The sequence below is a fragment of the Chiloscyllium punctatum genome, chromosome 26 (genome assembly GCF_047496795.1).
Source record: "Chiloscyllium punctatum isolate Juve2018m chromosome 26, sChiPun1.3, whole genome shotgun sequence".
Lineage (NCBI taxonomy): Eukaryota > Metazoa > Chordata > Chondrichthyes > Orectolobiformes > Hemiscylliidae > Chiloscyllium > Chiloscyllium punctatum.
In genome coordinates, this window is record NC_092764.1 from 64,404,811 (window position 1) to 64,426,133 (window position 21,323).

A 21,323-nucleotide genomic window follows, 5' to 3' on the forward strand; every position below is an offset into this window, starting at 1 on the left:
AAGGCAGGAGGTTAGATTAGATTACTTACAGTGTGGAAGTTGGCCCTTCGGCCCAACAAGTCCACAACGACCTGCCGAAGTGTATACCACCCAAACCCCTTCACCTAACACTACGGGCAATTTAGCATGGCAAATTCACATAACCTGCACATTTTTGTATTGTGGGAGGAAACCGGAGCAAACCCAAGCAGACACAGGGAAAATGTGCAAACTCCACATAGTGTCACCTGGGGCGGGAATTGAACCCGGGTCTCTGGCACTGTGAGTGCAGCAGTGCTAACCACTGTGCCACCATGCCGCCCACTTGGTGCGCTACTTGTTGCAGGATTCCTACCCTCTGACCTTTAGCTACAGTATTTATGTGACTGGGAGTTGGTTTGGAACAATTCGGAAGATAATGAGTCACAACTGCCTGCAAAAGATGGTGCAGCTGCCTTTATTGTTTACTGATAGAGAACCATTCCAGATTAAGATAGCTCAGTTATTGGTTGTTAAACAAGAAACAAGACAAATACAACAGATAATCACTAAGGCCAACAGTGCACTAGTTTACCAAAACTGCAAGAGTGGCAAAGGGACGGTGGCCAGCGTGAGTGAGTGTGCGGTAGTTCCCCAGTGTTATTGTTACTGTGTGAGCCATGACCTTCTGGGTTATGACAAGGCACCCATTCACTGCTCTGAGCACTTTTCATGACCCCTGCGTCTAACGCTGTCGAAACCGTTTCTTCAGAATGTCCAGCGCTTTTTGCATCCACAGTTCCTTCGGGTCAACACAGATCTCCAAACCCCCTGTTGTCTTGAAGCTGAGCAGAGAACAGAGAGGTTACAAAGTGACAGGAGGTCAGTTTAACACACACGGTAATATCGCCCCTGTGAACCGGAGTCAGTCTGGATTCTCCATCCATTTCCTGAACATTACTGCAAAGTGCTATTGGGAGTGTTTGAAGGGGCCAGTGTAGAAGGATCTTCACTTTCAGTTTAACAGTGTAAAGGGAGATTTATTCTGTATCTGATCCCAAGCTGTACCTATCCTGGGAGTGTTTGATGGGGACAGTGCAGAGGCCACTTTACTCTGTATCTAACGCCATGATGACATTTGTTACCCATTCCTAATTACCCAGAGGGTAGTTGAGAGTCAACCATGTTACTGTGGGTCTGGAATCCCATGTAGGCCAGACCAGGTAAGGATGGCAGTTTCTTTCCCTAAAGGACATTAGTGTTGCAGCTTTTGTACTCTGACTGACTTGCTGTAAAGGCCAACATTTCATTCACCTTCATAATTAATACTGGACAGCGTGTTGGCTCAGTGGTTAGCACTGCTGCCTCACAGAGGCAGGGACCTGGGTTCGATTCCAGCCTTGGGTGACTGTCCGTGTGGAGTTTGCACATTCTCCCCGTGTCTGCGTGGGTTTCCTCCGGGTACTCCAGTTTCCTCAATAATCCAAAGATTGCCCATAATGTTAGGTGCATTAGTCAGAAGGAAATGGGTCTGGGTGGGTTATTATTCAGAGGGACAGTGTGGACTTGTTGGGCCAAAGGGTTTGTTTCCACACTGTAGGGAATTTAATCTTAATATGATTGTGACTGATCAATTGTAGCCTCCTCTCCAAACTTTTGACTCCCTCATTGATCAATGCTCTCTGACCTGTATGTCATTTACATCATGCCTCAGGAGCCACCTTGCACTGTGCTGGCTGTGTACTAGTGTTTAATGCCTGGGCTATCACTGTTGTCACTTTGTCAAGCTCGTCACACTATCACATTTCCAAATAGTGCGTCCAGACCCCTGAAATCCTAAAAGGAGTGTCAGATGCACCTTAGTGAGCTATTTATAACCTGTGATTGGTTCACACAGCCTCAATGTATTGTGCCAGTTTGTTCAGTACATTTCTCCTTTGTTCAGGACCTATAACATGAGCCCAGAGTTCATCAATCCCCTGCTGCTGATAACTTACAGGACACCAGGGGGTGAGCAGTCTGGCATTGCTTTGGAGCTATCAGTGTGTCCTTCTTCAGGGAGAAGAGTGCTGTGAATCACTGCGGATAAAGAGAATATTTCAGATATTAAAATTGGTCAATGATTGTTGAGAGCAGTTACTTTCCTTCATTATAACCAAATGAGCTCTGTAATGAAACAACGCTGGCTCTGAACTTCCAAAATCCTTTATGCACTTATTGATACATCAGTCACTGCGTCATTCAGTGTTGGGCTAGGGTGAGGTCACTCATTGTGTCTGCCATTAGTTAAACTTGTCCTGACAATCTGCAACTCAGGAAAGTCAAACAGATTACAGTGCGTGTGAGATTGTGAAGGAGAAAATGATCAGAAGACCAGTCATGTGGCTGGAAAAGTGTGGCATAGAGTTCAGTTTGGAAAAGTCAGTGATAAATTTGGGAGAATGAACCAGATTACAAGACATGTACATGAGACAATCACAAATCCACATGGAACACTTGCCCCTTTTAGCAGAGGGCTCAAGTGTAACAATCAGTTTAACTTTGTCAAGCTTGTCACAGTATCACATTCCCGAATACCTGTGATTGACAGGCTGTATGAACCAATGTGTTGTGCCAGTTTGTTCAGTACATTTCTTCTCTGTTCAGGACCTATAACATGAGCCCAGAGTTCATTAATCCCCTGCTGCTGATAACTTACAGTAATGAACACCAGTTAGATCACACATGGAGCTCTGGATGCGGTTCTGGGCACTGCAGCGCAGTTTAGAGCTACATAGAATAGGATAGGTTAAGATTACAGGGAACAACTGGACAGTGAGGGGTATGGGGAATGACTGGATGGGCTACTATTAAGATAATGATTGGACCGGGCTGGGATTGTTTCCTTTGGGACTAGTAATATTGAGAGGTGATCTACCAAATGTGGATCAAATAGAGATCCCTAAACAGACTGGGTTGGACAGAGCTATTCCTCTTGGTTGAGAGATTTATAATTGTGGAGTGGATGGACAGCACATATATTTAGAATAAGATGCTGAAGGGTTGTGGGTATTCAAGGGGAAACGAGGGTGTGGGGAGCTGGAACTTAAAGTGTGGGAGAGGGAGAAACCCTTGACACATTGAACAAGTATGTACAATTACAGCTGGAACTGACAACCGGAAGCGGCAGAGACAGGCCACTATAAATGCCGGAGGAAACAGCACAGAAGCGCTTCACAGGAGGCTCCCAAGCACTGAGGATGTCACCTAGACAGGGGACGAAACGTTTGCAAGACAAATTCCCAGCTCGGCAAACAGAACCACAACAATGAGTACCCGAGCTACAAATCTTCTCCCAAACTTTGAACACCTACGGGCGAGAGACGCTAAGACAAGCTAGGAAATGGGAATCCTGTGCCAACCGCCTAAGCGCTACATACGAACAACTCCGGTTCCTGCATGAATGCCGAAAGAATCGAATCCTTCCACCATGTGTCAGATACAGACCACCAGTCAACAATCCACAAGCCAGGGACACAGCCAGGCAGAACGGATTCAGGATGATCCAGGGTAATGATTACAGACGCTCACAACAGACTACACAAATACAGACAAGAAATCACGCGCCAAAAATCGTTAATTTCAAAAACCACCAATCAGGAATGGACCCGGACCATAGAACAGGCCATCACCATAGGACAGAACAGGACAACACACCGCAAAAAAACGGCACTAAAAGAAAAATGGCCAAACTAACACACAAAGAAGAGGACACCACAACACACTCCTGGGTTAAAAACCTCTCCCACAGACAGCTCACAGACACGGAAAGAATAATACTGGCCAAGGGACTCAACTACAACCACAGGGACGCCAAGACAGCAGACTTCCTAGCAGCACTAGAATGCACACTCAGGAACAATGGATTGACAGAAGAGACACAACAAACAGTGAGACAAAGTATCGTACCACTGATAACAAGAAAAAGACAAACACACAACCTCAACACCAAGGAGAGGGAAGTACTAAAATCACTAAGAAACGATAAGAACATAATCATACTACCAGCAGACAAAGGCAGAATGACGGTCATCCTGGTCAAAGCAGAGTACATCCAAAAAGCACAACAACTACTTGCAGATACCAACACCTACCAAAAGAGGGAGTTTGACCCCACCCCACAGCTCACCAATAGGATAAACAACACACTGAGGAATCTACAAAAAAACAGACAGATAACCAGGTCTGACCTACAAAGAATGAAACCTGAAAGCAACGACACCCCCAGATTCTATGGACTACCCAAAGTGCACAAACCAGACATCCCACTCAGACCCATAGTATCACTACCAGGGACACCATCACACAAACTGGCCAAAGAACTACAGCAGAAACTGAAACACCTGATCAGCGGATCCAGACAATCTATACAATCAACACAGGAATTCTTGGACATCATCAGAAATATACACATAGACAAGGAAGAAACTATGGTCTCATTCGATGTAACAGCACTGTTCACCTCCATCGACAAAACCCTAGCCAGAGAAACAATAGCCAACCTGCTGGACAGACATAACAGACAACAGGATGTTGAACCTATCAACAAAGACGGCATACTTAAACTACTGGACCTGTGCCTCACAACACACTTCACATTCAATAACCAAATATACGAACAAATCAACAGAACACCCATGGGCTCACCGATCTCTGGACTCATTGCAGAAGCAGTAATGCTAAGGTTAGAACAAACAGTCTTACCACAAATTCAACCCAAACTCTGGGTCAGATACGTGGATGACACCTTTGTAATAATTAAAAACACAGAAATAGAGAACACACACCAGATCATCAACGCCACACTCACAGGAATCCGATTCACGAGAGAGGAAGAAAAGGACAACTAACTCCCATTCCTAGACGTGATGGTACAGAGAACACCGAACGGAGAATTCACCACAAAGGTTTACAGGAAAGCCACACACACAGACCAAGTCCTAAACTATGAAAGCACTCACCCCAACACACACAAACGAAGTTGCATCAGGACACTATTCAAAAGGGCCACAACACATTGCAGCACACCAGAACTGCAAAAAGAGGAAGAGGAACACCTATACAAGGTATTCGCCAAAAACGGATACCCCTGCAATTTCATCAACAGATGCCTAAGGGAAAGACAACAGAACGAGGACATGCCGCAACCCAAAGGACTAGCCACACTACCATACATCAGGAGCATTTCTGAACTGACAGCCAGACTACTGTGACCACTAGGACTCATAACAGCACACAAACCAACAGCCACACTCAGACAACAACTCACCAGGACAAAGGACCCGATACCCAACATGAGCAAAACCAATGTAGTGTACAAGATCCCATGCAAGGACTGCACAAAACACTACATAGGACAAAGAGGAAGATAGCTAACGATCCGTATACACGAACACCAACTAGCCACGAAACAACACAACCAGCTATCCTTAGTAGACACGCACACAGAGAACAGCCAGTGAATTCCTAGAGGCATGGCACTCATCCACAGACTCTATCATCAAACACATCGACCTGGACCCAATATACCGGCCACTACAGCGGACAGCTGGAACTGACAACCGGAAGCGGCAGAGACAGGCCACTATAAATGCCGGAGGAAACAGCACAGAAGCGCTTCACAGGAGGCTCCCAAGCACTGAGGATGTCACCTAGACAGGGGATGAAACGTTTGCAAGATAAATTCCCAGCTCGGCGAACAGAACCACAACAACGAGCACCCGAGCTACAAATCTTCTCTCAAACTATGTACAATTACCATTTGACAGGTGGTGACTTGCAGTTTTACTGACCAAGAGCCAGGAGGTGAGACTAGACTGGACAGCTCCTCACTGACTATCCCGGTCATAACGGGATGAATGGCTGCATTCTGCACTGTCCGTTTATGTGTACGAAACATAATCAGTTCTAACTTGTGGAAAGATTCACACAACTTCTCCACTTGGAAATGACAGCCTTGGTAATCCTGATTTGATTTTAGCATCAAGGGGCAGGTTGTAGTCTATGGGAATCAAAGCTGTCAATGTATACAATTGAGGGCCAAAGAAGGAAGGAACTTTTTCCCCTTGGTGGAGCGATCAATTTCCAGGGCATAGATTTTGGAGAAGGGGCAGGAGGTTGAGGAGTCACGAGGAGCAATGCTTTTCACCCAGAGGATGGTGCAAATCTGGAACTCTCTGCCTATAAGGGTGGTAGAGACAGAAACCACAGAACATTTAATCAATATTTAGATGCACACGATGATTCCAAGGCATAGAAGGCTAAAGTACTAGAAGATGGGATTAGAATAGTTAGGTGGCTTTTGACTGGTGTAGACTTTATAGACTGAATGACTTTTTTTTCCCTGTGCTGTAGACCTCTGACCTCCAGCTAATGGAAGCTGGAGACTATACATCCTGGCACATCACCTTGGTCTTCCTGGCACTGATTGTCAATCCAAGGAAGCTGATGCTACAACTGAGTTCCGCATGGGGTGCCACCATGTCCTCACTGGCAAACAGCAATTTCTGGACTGGGGTTTAACACACTTCGACCTTGGTGCAAACTCCTGCCAAGTTGTACAGCTTGCTGTTAGCTCTGGTATGGCGATAGAGGCCCTCTGTTGAGTATCTGACCACATGCAATAACAGCATTGAACAAAATATAGTAGAGTGTCAATCCTGTGAACCAACCTCCACCCGAACTTGGAAACCTCCAATGTTCCTCAGTTGTTGATGGAGTTGGCACACAGAATCCTGATAGCAAGGGCAAGATTGAAGACCTTGTGAAGACATTATCCATGCATCTTGTTAGATTGAAGGATTGAGAGAGAAATGGTAAGGAGAAAGAGGCAGCTCATTCCATACACTCATCATGATCTGCATGAAAAATTTGCCCCTTAAGTTCCTTTTTAACTTTTCCCCTCTCACCTTTAACCTATGCCCTCTAGTTCTGGGCTCCCCCACGCCAGAGAAAAGACCTTGTCCACTGACCCTATCCATGCCCCTCATGATTTTCTAAACCTCAATGAGGTTCGCTCAGCCTCTGATGCTCCAGGGAAAATAGCCCCAGCCTATTCAGCCTCTCCCTGTAGTTCAAACCCTCCAACCTTGGCAACATCCTTATGTTTAAAAAGCATCTGTATGGTCATACGAATAGGATGGGTTTACAGGGATGTTGGCCTTGTGCTGATATATAGGACTAGATTGGCACAGACGAATTGGACTGTTGGATCTGTTTCTGTGCTGTACGTCGCTATGACTCTACAACTAAAATGAAACCAGGTACTGAAAGAGAAATAGAGAAGAAAAGGAAAAAAATTGAATAAGGCAGAAAGAAAAGAAGACAGAGAAGAACTGTAAGAAAAGAATCAAAAATGCAACATTACTAAATCTGCAACAGCTATTGCACACACTCAAACATGAGAGAAAACTGTTGACAGTACTGCAGAGATAATGACCAATAGTTCATACATATGACAATCCTAATTATAATTCAAAAGGTGTTTACATTCCTAATGATCAGATTTGGGTTTTCTTAAAAGCAGGGCGGCATGGTGGTTCAGTGGTTAGCACTGCTGGCTTGCAGCACCAGGGGCACAGGTTCAATTCCAACCTCAGGAAACGGTCTGCATGGAGTTTGTGTATTCTCCCCCATATCTGCGTGGAGTTTGTGCCCGTGTCTGTGTGGGTTTCCTCTGAGTTATCCAGTTTCCTCCACACTCCAAGGATGTGTAGGTTAGGTGGATTAGCCATGCCATCGAGTCCAAGGATGTGTATGTTATGTGCATTCCTGCATACCCCTGGTAACCTTTCATCCCCTTCGTAGGCGGTTTCCTCAACAATGATTAAGTGTGGGGCTGTTCTTACTCTGTGTCAAGCTCAATCTCTTACCAAGAAAGATGTTTGTTCATACAATAGGGGCAAAAACAAAAACCGGAAAAGAAATGCTCATACACATCAGAATGTTGAGATTCGTCTGAGCTGGAGTTGTGTGTTCTGTCCTTGTTTGCTATGATCTGCCTGTATTGCCTGCAAAACAAAACGTTTCACCGTACGTAGGTACATGTGACAACAATCAATCCAATTAAATCAAATCAAGGCAGGGAAGGCATTTGTTCTTGTCATTTCCAAGTTTTACTGGCTTTTCCTTTTGATCTCAAACTGCAGACTGGAGGAAAACTCCACTAAAAGAAACTTTTAGTTCCCTTGCTCCCAAACCCTGTGACATTTACCTGCAGAGTGACTGGCCCTGATCCAGACCATGGCCAGGAGAAGGAGCCCAACAAGAAGGTAAGCTTTCATAGCTCAATCTGTGAATAGCAGCAGTGAGCGAGGCAATGGTGAGCAGTGTTCTGGGGATGGCTCCACTCAGCTGTGACTGGAACAGGAATGTGTGATCCTGCTCTTAATGACAACTGGAAAACTTTCAAATCAGGCTACAATGCAGGAAAGATTTACATTCCAGCAATGATTATTCTGCATGCCAGTCTTCCTAATTTAGCTGAATGAGAAGCAATGAGATGTGGAGCTGCCAAATGGGTGTTTGAAGTACTATGTGAAACTGCTGGGAGTTTGTACTGAACAGTTTATCCTCAGACCTTTGTGTGTATGGAGCCTGTAAATTTAAACTCCAAACACGTAGCCAGATGAGTCACCAAGGATAATACAGGCATTGGACTGTAGGGCAGACAGAAAAGGAGAGAAACTCTGAAACAACAATGCTCATTTCTGAGAATATATAACTAATATCAGCCATACTTTGTTAGATAATTGCTTTTTGTGGCAGAGAGTTCCACGGGCTCCCCACTGTCTCATGAAGAAATTTCTCTTCATCTCAGTCTTCAGTGGCCTACCCTGTGTCTTTAAACTGTGGCCCCTGGTTCTAGCAGGTGTCCCATTGCCTCTACAGACTGTAGACCTGAGGAAGATCTCATGTAGGAGTACCCGCTTCTTGCAGATTCAGGTGCCCAAAGTGGGGGACTCTCCCAGCTCAATGTATTTATTAAATATGTACATATTTCTAGAGGGTGAAGGTGTTGAGGAGATAGGGAGAGAGTAAGAGTATGGTGTGGAGACAGAGGTCAGCCATGTTAAAGATGAATAAGAAGCTGGGAGAACATCAGGAGGTGGAGAAGTTGACATTTCGGTGTCCTGAAGGGGGATTACACCCAAAACATCGACTTCTCCACCTCCTGATGCTGCCTGGTTTGCTGGGGTCTCCCAGCCTCCTGCCTGTCTACCTTGGATTCCAGCATCTGTAGATTTTTGGTCTCTAATTATGTTAAAGATGAATGTCTGATTGAGTTTGATGGTCTGATGGCTGTCCTTGCTCCTGCCTCCTCTGTTTCTACAAGCAATGGTAATGTGGCAAGAATCTGAGAACATACCAGCAACTTTTCTGACTTGCTCTTCACAACACATTGCCCATAAAATGGTTCAGCAATGTTGCAATCCACATCAACCCTGAGATTTCAGCGTCTCATGAGTTGGTATTTGCAGTAGGTGCTTAGAGCATATGCTAATTACCATGGGCCACTGGCTAGGTTTCAGGTGCCATGTGACTCACCCCTGGGAAAACATGTCCGGAACTGGTCCCAGCCCAAAACATTATCATCAGCTAATTGCCCCCACCAAATGATAGCAGCATTTCAACAAAGCAAGGGGCCACCATGTCATCTACAGCAATTGGGAATGGTCAATTCAACAACCTGAACATAAATTTGACTATTTAGATTTGTTCCATGTCACTACTAACCTTTTCTCAAACCAGTGATTCATGAGGGATTATGATTTTGTTCAACATTGTGCTGCCTGAGGAGGTGGGTAGAAGCAAATACAATAGCAAAATTAAAGAGCCATTTAGATAGACAGTTGAACAGGCAAGCAACGGGGGATGCCGATGAGATTAGTTTAGAATGCCGATGAGATTAGTTTGGTGGACTGAAGTGAAATAACTGCACAGAGGCCAGTATCCCATCACAATGTCATTATTTACTTACACCTGAAGAGTCCTTTTACACTGATCTAGCTCCCTTAGAGCCAGCTCTGAGAGTGAACAGAATCTCTGACACTCCTTTTTTTTGTATAAACCCCCATGTTACTGCAATACAGCAGTAATGCTTATTTTCCTCATGTCGTGCTTGTGTATGTGTAAGTGCAGGGATTCAGTAAAAACACCACGTGCAAAATAATTTTATTCAACATTTCCACCACCTGGAAGAACACCCATGCAGCCAGGGAACCAGTAACATATGTTGTGGGGAAAATCTCGGAGCCAGAGTCGGGGTTCAATGACAGAGTTTCTTGAACAAGGAAATACCGGAGCTCTGGGGAGAGAAAGTCACCAACAGCACAGGGGTCAGCTGCGAGTCTTCTCTCAACCTGGAGCACATGTCAAGATATTTTTATACATTTTTGTAATAATGTATAAGGTCAGTGATGAGGTTATTGTCTTTGTAACATGGTTGTTTATGGTAAACATTACAGAATCGTTAATAGTTTTGGTGCAGTCATTGTCAGTTCCAATGTAGCCTTTCTTAGTTTGTGTGGTCATTGTCAGTTTCAATCTCTGAGCAGAAGTCCAGTACTGTAGTAATGGGCGTTAATTGCTCTTCCTGAGAAGGACGATTACTGCAGCTATTAGCACACTGTATTGAGTCCATATCAAAAAGTTAGCATTTCTATTAAAGGTGTTGGCTAGACCCAGACATTTTGGCAGGCAGTGTATCCCCACAACACGTTACTCATGTGTATTAGATTAGATTACTTACAGTGTGGAAACATGCCCTTCGGTCCAACAAGTCCACACCGACCCTCCGAAGACCAATCCACCTAGACCCATTCCCCTACATCTACCCCTTACCTAACACTACGGGCAACTTAGCATGGCCAATTCACCTTATCTGCACATCTTTGGACTGTGGGAGGAAACCGGAGCACCCGGAGGAAACCCATGCAGACACGGGGAGAATGTGCAAACTCCACACAGACAGTTGCCCGAGTTGGGAATTGAACCTGGGTCTCTGGCGCTGTGAGGCAGCAGTGCTAACCACTGTGCTGCCATATTCTTTCACCCACTCACCTTAAACTAATCAACTAGGTCATGAGTGCATTGTGCTGGCATTCAGGTGGGCCCAGGCAGTGTCTATGTTTGCTGTCTCTCTCTCTCCATATTGTGGTCATCTTGTGTGTAAAGTGGCCAACTTTTGGCTCAGCGGTCATCTTTTGTGTCCATGTGCCTCGTGTCACCCTGCCCTGTGCCATCTGCCACTTCACATGCAAAGTCTGGTTGGGGCAATGTTTATGTAAAATACAAAGTGAAGGGTAAGGATTCAAATCAAAATTGAGTTGGAGGAGGAAATAAAGCACTTACCCCCACCCCCCAACATGGTGCCAACCTGTCCCAGACAGCAATGATTTCTATTAATATCAACCAGGTTCACAACCCCAGTCAGGGAATCATGTTCTGTGCGGTCCATCTGGCTGATCTCATCACAATCACAACACAAAGGGCTGTTCCTATGCTGTACTGTTCTGTGTCCTATGTGAGGGAATGATATTCGTGGTTCTGCTCATACCTTACCAGAGAGCTTCCACATGTGCTTTGTAGCACAGTTTAACTCCCATCTGACTGTCCCTCCTAATTCTCAGCCAATCACCTGACAGTGTTTTACTCTCAGAATGGAAAGTGACCAATGGCAAGTGAAGATGAAAAATGGCAAGAAATGCAAAGCGGTTACTCCTGTGCAAAAAACTGAAAGGTGAAAAATGAATTTGCTCAGAGACAGAAAAATCAGAGAGAAACTTTCTTCAGAAACAACCTTTATTTCATTGTCCTGATGAAGGAGCACCGCTCCGAAAGCTGGTATTTCCAAATAAATCTTTTAGACTATGACCTGGAGTTGTGTGATTTTTTAACTCAATGGATAAAGGTCAGGAGCTGGGATTCAGCGAGGCGATGTGGGAGGAGAAAGGGAAAAAAAAATCACAACCATTCCGAGGATACCAATGGAGTTAGAGTGAGCTCTTCAGGGAGTGCGACAGATGCCAAGAGGCTGGCCCACACTCTGATCTACCTCCCCAACCCCAGACGCTGACCCCCACCCCTCAAAGGGGTCCCTCACATCCCACCCCAGTGGGGAGAGAGTGGGGTTGTAATTGTGCACATCTACCCTTGGCCCAGTGTGGTTGAAGGGGATAATCAAATACACTCCAATAAGGGTGGGGACTGAATGTCTGTGCTGCACTCCAGTCTCTGGGAAGATCCTGGGATCAGCTGGACAGTTGCTGGATTCTTGTCCAGTGTCAGACTGACTGTTCCCTCAGTCTGTCCCATTGTTATCCAGTCACATTTCCCCTGTTCTATGAATGGTCTTCACTCAGTCTGACGATTGGAGTATACATGGGGAACGTTAATTAGTTACTGCCCACAGTCTTTCATGTGAATGAGCACAGCAACTGGAATATTGCAAGTGATCGGGGAATCAGTTTGTGGATCCACCTTCTCCATTCTGCCTGTCCCCCAGTGTAACACCAGTCAGTCCAACACTCCATGTGTTTCCAGTGGATTGAAAGATTGTGCTTTCAGTGGGTTCTTCTCTTTAAATCCCCAGTTTCTTCTCCAGAAATGCCACTGCATCTTGAACCCATTTCTCACTCGCTCTCGTACAAATTCTCATCTTCCTCCTATTTGTGAAGCTGAAAGAGTGAGATGAGATTATGATTATCAGAGAATCACAGGCACCAGCTCCAACCCTTTCATTTCCTCAGACTGTGATAAAAACACCTTGAAACACTCACATGATGGAGGGGGTGGAGCAGCCAACTGTCCTGGTGAAGCTTACGAGTCGTTTATGAGGAATGCGAGTGGTCTTAAAGTTCTCACAGCAATCGACAGTCACAGAGCCAGCTGCAATGTGGAGGAGGAGGAATGGAGACAGTGAAACCATGAGCACATTCACAGCACATTCTCACACAGTCACCGTATCCTACACGTCTTCACCTAGAAACACTTTGAGTGCACACACTATAAACAGACCATTCAGCCCATCTGCTCCCTATTGCAGTTTCCAGCCCTCTTTGCACAGGACTTCTCACCCCATCCACATATCCCTCTATTCCTCTCTCCCTTGTGTGTATATTAAGCTTTTCTTTAAAACATCTCAATGTTATTCAGGTTGACCACTCCTTCTGGTCTCAGAATCCACTATTGAATCTGCCTCTGAGTGAAGGATATTCTGCTCAATTCCCAATGGGATCGATTAGAGACTGTTTAAATGGATCATTCCAAGTTCTGCTCTCTGTCACAAGTGGAAACATATTCCCCATATCCAGCCTATCAGACTGCATGGGCATCTCCAAACCCTCCATCAGGTTTCCTCTTAGACTTCAGTGCGCTTGCGGAAAATCTCACAGCCATTTTCACACTAGAAATGGAAGGTGTTGCATTTTGTAAGGCAAGCCAGGGCAAGACTTATATAGTTAATGGTAAGATCTTGGGGAGTGTTGCCAAACAAAAAGACCTTGGGCTGAAGTTCATAGTTCCTTGAAAGTAGAGTCTCAGGTGGATAGAGTAGTGAAAAAGCTGTTTGGTACCCATACCTTTATTGATCACTGCATTGAGTATAGGAAAGATGCTCTGAAACTTGAAAGGGTTCAGTAAAGATTTACAAGGATGTTGATACGGTTTAGAAGTATGGTGCTGGAAAAGCACAGACAGCTTTTCCGGTGCCATACTTTTCGACTCTGATCTCCAGCGTCTGCAGTCCTCACTTTCTCCCTGTTGCCACAGTTGGAAGGTTTGAGTAATAGGGAGAGGCTGTATAAACTAGGGATATTTTCCCTAGTATAGTGTGAACAGTCAAGTTGTTTTCCTCAGGATAGGGAGCCTAAAACTAGACAACATAGATTTCTGGTGAGAAGGGAAAGATTTAAAAGTGACCTAATAGGCAACATTTTCATGCAGAAGGTGGTGTGTGTGTGGAATGATCTGCCAGAGGAGGTGGGGAGGCTGGTACAATTACAACATCTAAAAGTATTCTGGTTAGGTATATGAATGGGAAGAGTTTAGAGGGATATGGGCCAAATGCTGGCAAATGGGACTAGACTTGTTTGGAATATTTGGTCAACATAGACATGTTGCTGTAAATCTCTATGACTAGAAAGTGAAAATTGACAGGATTGGAGAAAGAGAGCAGGAGAGATTAATGAATTGCATGACACTAGTGTAGAGCCATCACCAGTTTGATGGGCTGAGTGGTCTCTCTCTCTCTCTCTCTCTCTCTCTCTCTCTCTCTCTGTTGTGTTTCTATTTGGAAACATTGGCCCACAGTCTCTGAATGGAGTCAGGAGGAATCATTACATTAACTCTAATAAGAAACGCAAACAGTCGATGGAAACCAGCATGAGCTCTGGAAACTCTTCCTGTTTTCCTCATTCTCAGGTTCTGAGCAAAGATTGGGAAGAAGGAAGCCTCTCTCTTACCTGGAGCGGCAGCCACACCATCCTGGATTGAGCAGATTGCCAGTGCTCCTACCACAACGGCAGCTACACACAGTGCTGTCCTCATCCTGGTCTGGTTCACCTTGGGAGTGTTCAGTGTTGAAGAGGGAGTGTGGCTGATGACAGAGCTGTCACCTCCTGCTTTATATCCTGGAGAAACTGCACCCAGTCAGCAATATGGACACCCCCTGAAACTTCCCCAGTGCCCCAGCAATGACAGCTCTCCCTGGAATTGGTCCTCCATGGCTGTTCTCCCTGAAATGGGAAGTTCATGTTGTTCTGTGAATGGGATTCTCGGAGACAGGAGCACGAGCAGCTGGATCCTCTGAGGTCAGTGTTTCTCAGCAAACTGTCATCTCGATTCCTTCAGCCCAACCCTAACTTCCCTCTCCGGGTGAGAGAGAGAGAGAGAGAGAGAGAGAGACAATGAGAGCAATTGAGTTTCCTGATTGACTGAATCCCCCTCGGGGAAGCAGCTCAGAGCAGGAAGTGAGATTGACATCAAAATACCTCACTGCAGGAGGAAAGGGCAGAGACAGCTGCATTTACATAGCACCTTTCCCCAACTCAGTACCTCACAAAATGCTGCATGGTCTTATCAGGATTTCCTGCAATCATTGTCAGTATGACAGGACAAGATTAGAAGTGATATCTCAGCAGGATGTGGTCCAACAGGTTTATTTAAAATCACAAGCTTTTGGAGTGCTACTCTCTCATCAGGTGAAGGAGCCCTTTCAGGATTTCACCTGAAGAAGGAGTGGTGCTCCTAAAGCTTGTGATTTCAAATCGACCTGTTGGACAAGAACCTGTTTCATGTATCTTCTGACATTGTTAACCCCAGTCCAACACCAGCACTGCAAGGGACAGCAGGAACTGTGTGCACAGTGCGATCCCACAAACTGCACTGTAATGATCACCTGACAATCAACCATTGACAATTGCCTTTATGAGTCAAAGCCCAGAGTACAAAAGCATGGAGCTAATGCTGAAGGTGTACAGGACTTTGGTTCAGGCCACAGCTGCAGGAGTGTGTGTCGATTTTGTCTCCGCACACTATTGGAAGGATATGATAGCACTGGAGGGGAATGCAGTGCTTCAGTAATGAAGAGGGTTTAGATTAGCTCGGGTTGTTTTCATTACAGAAGAGAAGTTTGAGGGGAGGATGTAATAGAGGTGTATCAGATTATGAGCGGTATGGACAGTGTGGCTAGAATCCAACTGTTTCACTTTAGTTGAAGAGTCACTACAAAGGTGAATACAAGAAGGTTCCGAGGGAATTGAAGGAAATAGCTCTCATCTAGAGGGCAGTGGGGGTCTGCAATGCCCTGCCATGGATGGTAGTTGAGTCATAAAACCCTACAATCTTTAAAAAGTACTTGGATGGGCACTTCAAATGTCATAGCATTTAAGGCAGTGGGCCTAATGCGAGAAGATGGGATAATGTAGGGGATAGTATATTTCTGGCAGCACAGATTGATGGGCTGAAGGGCTTCTCCTGTACTGTAGGATACTCTGAATCATTTTTAATGATGTGGATTGAGGGATAAATGTTGTCCAGGAAATCAGGGAGAGCTGCCTTGCTCTTCTTCATCATCCACCTAAAGGCTGATTTCCCTCCAGGGGAGATGACAGACAGAGCCTCACTGGGCTACTATTTACTGTCTGACCAGTATTGTCCCTGGTGAAGGTGGTGGTGAGCTGCCTTCTTAAACCCACAATGTCCTTAGGGAGGGAAGTCCAGGATTTTGACTGAGCGACTTTGAAGGAACAGTTTCCATGTCAGAATGGTGAGAGCCTTGGAGGGAAACTTGCAGTTGGTGGTGCTCCAATGTATCTGTTGCTCTTGTCCTTCCAGATGGAAGTGGTCATGGTTTTGGAAAGTGCTGTCTAAGGATCTTTGGTGAATTTCTGTAGTGCATTTTGTAGATAGTACACTGTGCTGCTACTGAGCATCAGAGGAAAATAGGGAATATTCCATCTTACCTATACTCTGTAGATGTTGCACATGAGTCAGGAGTAACATTCCCTAGAAATTGCACAGTTCATGTGCAGCCACCCGAAGGTTCTAAGCATTTGGTACACTGATCACAGCAGTGACTGCCAGTTCTGGAAGTCACTGCCTCATACCTGATTCACAGGACTGTGTCGCTGGAAAGGAAGTGAGAGAGAATGCTGGTCAGGAGGGGAGTTACTTGCTGCAGTATTCCAAACCTCTGACCTGGTTTTGTAACAATATGGTAAGTTATGTTTCTGGTCAATGCTAACCACCAGCGTGTTGATAGTGGGGATTCAGTGATGATAATACCATTGAATGTCAAGGAGTGGTGTTTAGATTGCCTTTTATTGGAGATGGTGATTGCCTGATATTTGTGTGGCATGAAAATCACTTACCACTTATCAGTCCAAGCCTGGATATTAACCAGATCTTGTTGCATTTGCAAATGGCTGGCATCTGGTATCTGAGGAGTCATCTTGATACTCAACATTACAATCATCCACAAACATCCCTACTTCTGATCTTATGGAGGATGGAAGGTCATTGATGAAGCAGCTGAAGATGACTGGGCCTTGCACATGACCCTGAGGAACTCCTGCAGAGATAAGCTGGAGTTCAGATGACTGACCCCCAACAACCACAACCATCTCCTACGTTCCAAGTAATACTCTAAACAGTGGAGAGTTTGTCCCCTTACATCCATTCATTCCAGTTTTGCTGGGGGCTCCTTGATGCCAAGCTTCATCGAATGTCGCCTTAATGTCAAAGGCTGTCACTCTCACCTCACCTCTGACATTCAGCTCTTTTACCCATATGTGAATGAAGGTTGCAATGAGCTTAGTAGCCCGGAGATCTTGAAAGAACCCAAATGGTCAGAGATAACAAGATACAGTTTATTCCACCATCATGGGTGTATGAATAGAAAGGGTTTGGAGGGATATGGGCCAGATGCTGGCAGATGGGACTAGATTGGGTTGGGATATCTGGTCGGATGGACGAGTTGGAGCGAAGTGTCTGTGTCCGTGCTGTACATCTCTATAATGATTGTACAGTTAATATTGTACTTACTGTAAACTCCGCCAGCTCAACAGTGTAGAAAGTACTTGACTTATTCCATTTAAGAGTTTTGCAAAGTTGGGTACAGTAACTGTAGCTTGGGAAACAGGAAGTTAGAATTTAATGATTTTAAAATTGTAAAATGGAGAAAATATTGTATGGTCCTTTTAAAAGATGGTGTTGTTTTGTTGCTTAAAGTGAAAATGGATGTCTGGCAGAACCTTGAGTTTGCCAGTACATGGAGAGCCTGAACTGAAACATTTGTGTCAAAAGTACAGTTAGCAGACCAAGCAGCATATTTATCAAGACAACAAGTTTTGAATTTAGTCAATCAATTTAAACCAGGCTCTTAGATACTAAAAATCTATCAAATTTAAATCTGATGGTTTTGACAACCCAGGATCAGTCTGATTGTAAAAATATTGATAAGTCATCAAGGGTATAAAAGAAGGGGACAGTTGAAAAATCAGCAGAGCTAACTGCCACCCTGCCAGCATGAACAGCTCTCAGTTCTCGAGAGAGAAATTGATTCTCACAATCATCTATGTATTAGAGAAAGCATCATCATAATAATAATGGTACCAATGACAGAGAGGATATTCCTGACCAAAGAAACCAATGGAAAAGATTTTCCTGGCAGAAGACACAGAATATTCTGGAAGATACATAACCTAGCTATAACTTTAGAGAGACTAAATCCTATTTAGATTAGATTCCCTACAGTGTGGAAACAGGACATTTGGCTAACCAGTCCACACCGACCCTCTGATGAGTAACCCACCACCCTCTGACTAATTGCACCTAACACTATGGGCCATTTAACATGACCAATTCACCTGACTTGCACATCTTTGGACTGTGGGAGGAAACCAGAGCACCTGGAGGAAACCCACACAGACAGTCACCCAAGGCTGGAATCGAAGCGGGAACCCTGGTGCTGTGAGGCAGCAGTGCTAACCACTGGGCCATTATGCCACTTCAGTGCTTATAACTAAGAGGGACTTATATTTATTGGAAGAGCATGCCATGAGAATCTTACTCTATTTGGGAATATTTAGTAGTTAGAAAAGATTTATTCTGTTGTTGAAAATTTAGTTAATTTGTTCACTGTTAGAGTTAGATTTGCTGATTTTAAATTAGGTGTCAGGGCAGATCCTTTCGAATAATAGTTTTGAAAGTAATGTGTTGTATTTCCAATTCCTCATTTTGCAGAAGAATACAGTTTACATCATATAACTAGAAGATCACATCATTCACAGGCCAACTGAAAAATAGAGAACAATGGAAACTCTCAAAGAGCTGCTGCCAGAAACCAGGACTTAGCAACAGCCTGAATGAACAGGAGAACAGCACTGCTCAACAGTGGTCTGTTACCAGCAATCTTACTAAAAAGTAAAATCTAAGATCCATTATTATAACAAATGCGGTAGAAGACTGACTAATGACTTAGAGTCACAGAGTCATAGAGATGTACAGCACAGAAACAGACCCTTCAGTCCAAACAGGTATCCCAACCCAATCTTCTCCCACCTGCCAGCACCCAGCCCATATCCCTCCAAACCCTTCCTATCCATATACCCATCCAGATGCCTTTTAAATGTTGCAACTGTACTAGCCTCTACCACTTCCTCTGGTAGCTCATTCCATACACATACCATCCTCTGGGTGAAAAAGCTACCCTAAAGATCCCTTTTATATTTTTCCCCTCTCACCCTAAACCCATACCCTCTAGTTCTGAACTCCTCAACCCCAGGGAAAAGACTTTGTCTATTTACCCTATCCATGCCCCTCATGATTTTATAAACCTCTATAAGGTCAATCCTCAGTCTCTGACGCTCCAGGGAAAACAGCCCCAGCCTGTTCAGCCTCTCCCTATAGCTCAAATCCTCCAACAACGGCAACATCTTTGTAAATCGTTTCTGAACGATTGAACAAGTTGTACAACATCCTTCCAATAGGAAGGAGATCAGATTTACATGCAATATTCCAAAAGTGGCCTAGCCAATGTCCTGTACAGCTGCAACATGACCTCCCAACTCCTGTACTCAATACACTGACCAATAAAGGAAAGCATACCAAACACCTTCTTCACTATCCTATCTACCTGCACCTCCACTTTCAAGGAGCTATGAACCTGCACTCCAAGGTCTCTTTGTTCAGCAACACTCTCTAGGACTTTACCATTAAGTGTATAAGTCCTGCTAAGATTTGCTTTCCCAAAATGCAGCACCTTGCAATTATCTAATTAAACTCCATCTGCCACTCCTCAGCCCATTGGCCCATCTGGTCCAGATCTGGTTGTAATCTGAGGTAACCCTCTTTGCTGTCCATTAAACCTCCAATTTTGGTGTCATCTGCAAACTTACTAACTGTACCTCTTATGCTCGCATCCGAATCATTTATGTAAATAACAAAAACTAGTGGACCCAGCACTGATCCTTGTGCCACTCCACTGGTCACAGGCCTCCAGTCTGAAAAACAACCCTCTACCAGCACCCTCTGTCTTCTACCTTTGAGCCAGTTCTGTATCCAAATGGCTGGTTCCCCCTGTATTCCATGAGATCTCACCTTGCTAATCAGTCTCCCATGGGGAACCTTGTCGAATGCCTTACTGAAGTCCACATAGTTCACATCTACTGCTCTGCTCTCATCAATCCTCTTTGTTACTTCCTCAAAAAACTCAATCAAGTTTGTGAGACATGATTTCCCACGCACAAAGCCATGTTGACTATCCTTAATCAGTCTTTGCCTTTCTAAATACATGTACATCCTGTCCCTCAGGATTCCCTCCAACAACCTGCCCACCACCAAGGTCAGGCTCACCGGTCTATAGTTCCCTGACTTGTCTTTACCGCCCTTCTTAAAGAGTGGCACCACATTAGCCAACTTCTAGTCTTCTGGCACCTCACCTGTGACTATTGATGATACAAATACCTCAGTGAGAGGCCCAGCAGTCACTTCCCTAGCATCCCACAAAGCTCTAGGGTACACCTGATCAGGTCCTGAGGATTTATCCACTTTTATGTGTTTCAATACATCCAGCACTTCCTCCTCTGTAATATGGACAATTTTCAAGATGTCACCATCTATTTTCCCACATTCTATTTCTTCCATGTCCTTTTCCACAGTAAATACTGATGCAAAATGCTCGTTTAGTATCTCCCCCATCTCCTGTGGCTCCACACAAAGGCACCTGGCTGATCTTTGAAGGACCCTATTCTCTCCCTTTTGTCCTTAATGTATTTGTAAAAACCCTTTTGATTCTCCTTAACTCTATTGCCAAAGCTATCTCATGTCCCCTTTTTGCCCTCCTGGTTTTCCTCTTAAGTAAACTCCTATTGCCTTTATACTCTTCTAAGGATTCACTCTTTTAGATTAGATTCCCTACAGTGTGGAAACAGGCCCCTTCGGCCCAATAAGTCCACACTGACCCTCTGAAGAGGGCCCACCTAGAACCATTCCCCTCTGACTAACTCTAGGGCAATTTAGCATGGCCAATTCACCTGACCTGCACATCTTTGGACTGTGGGAGGAAACCAGAGCACCCGGAGGAAACCCACGCAGATACAGGGAGAAGGTGCAAACTCCACACAGACAGTCACCCAAGGCTGGAATCAAACCTGGCACGCTGGTGCTATGAGGCAACAGTGCTAACCACTGAGCTACTGTGCTACCCCAAGCCACTTGATCTATCCTGTCTATACCTGACATATTCTTCCTTCTTTTTCTTAACCAAACCCTCAATTTCTTTAGTCATCCAGCATTCCCTATACCTACCAGCCTTCCCTTTCACC

The 21,323-nt window shown here is 44.8% G+C and overlaps 2 protein-coding genes across 2 annotated transcripts; both read right to left on the reverse strand.

Annotated features, from left to right (window-relative positions):
* Nucleotides 1-420: 420 nt before the first annotated feature.
* LOC140496198 (C-C motif chemokine 18-like) lies at nt 421-8,372 on the reverse strand. The gene is made up of 3 exons (XM_072595698.1): nt 8,210-8,372; nt 1,956-2,037; nt 421-803 (listed from the first exon to the last, which is right to left on the reverse strand). The coding sequence occupies exons 1-3, from the start codon at nt 8,277-8,279 to the stop codon at nt 704-706; spliced, it is 252 nt and encodes an 83-aa protein (XP_072451799.1). The 5' UTR covers nt 8,280-8,372; the 3' UTR covers nt 421-703.
* Nucleotides 8,373-11,815: 3,443 nt separating this feature from the next.
* LOC140453138 (C-C motif chemokine 3-like) lies at nt 11,816-14,824 on the reverse strand. Its single transcript, XM_072547556.1, has 3 exons — nt 14,460-14,824; nt 12,777-12,885; nt 11,816-12,674 (listed from the first exon to the last, which is right to left on the reverse strand). The coding sequence occupies exons 1-3, from the start codon at nt 14,542-14,544 to the stop codon at nt 12,578-12,580; spliced, it is 291 nt and encodes a 96-aa protein (XP_072403657.1). The 5' UTR covers nt 14,545-14,824; the 3' UTR covers nt 11,816-12,577.
* Between the last annotated feature and the right edge of the window lie 6,499 nt (nt 14,825-21,323).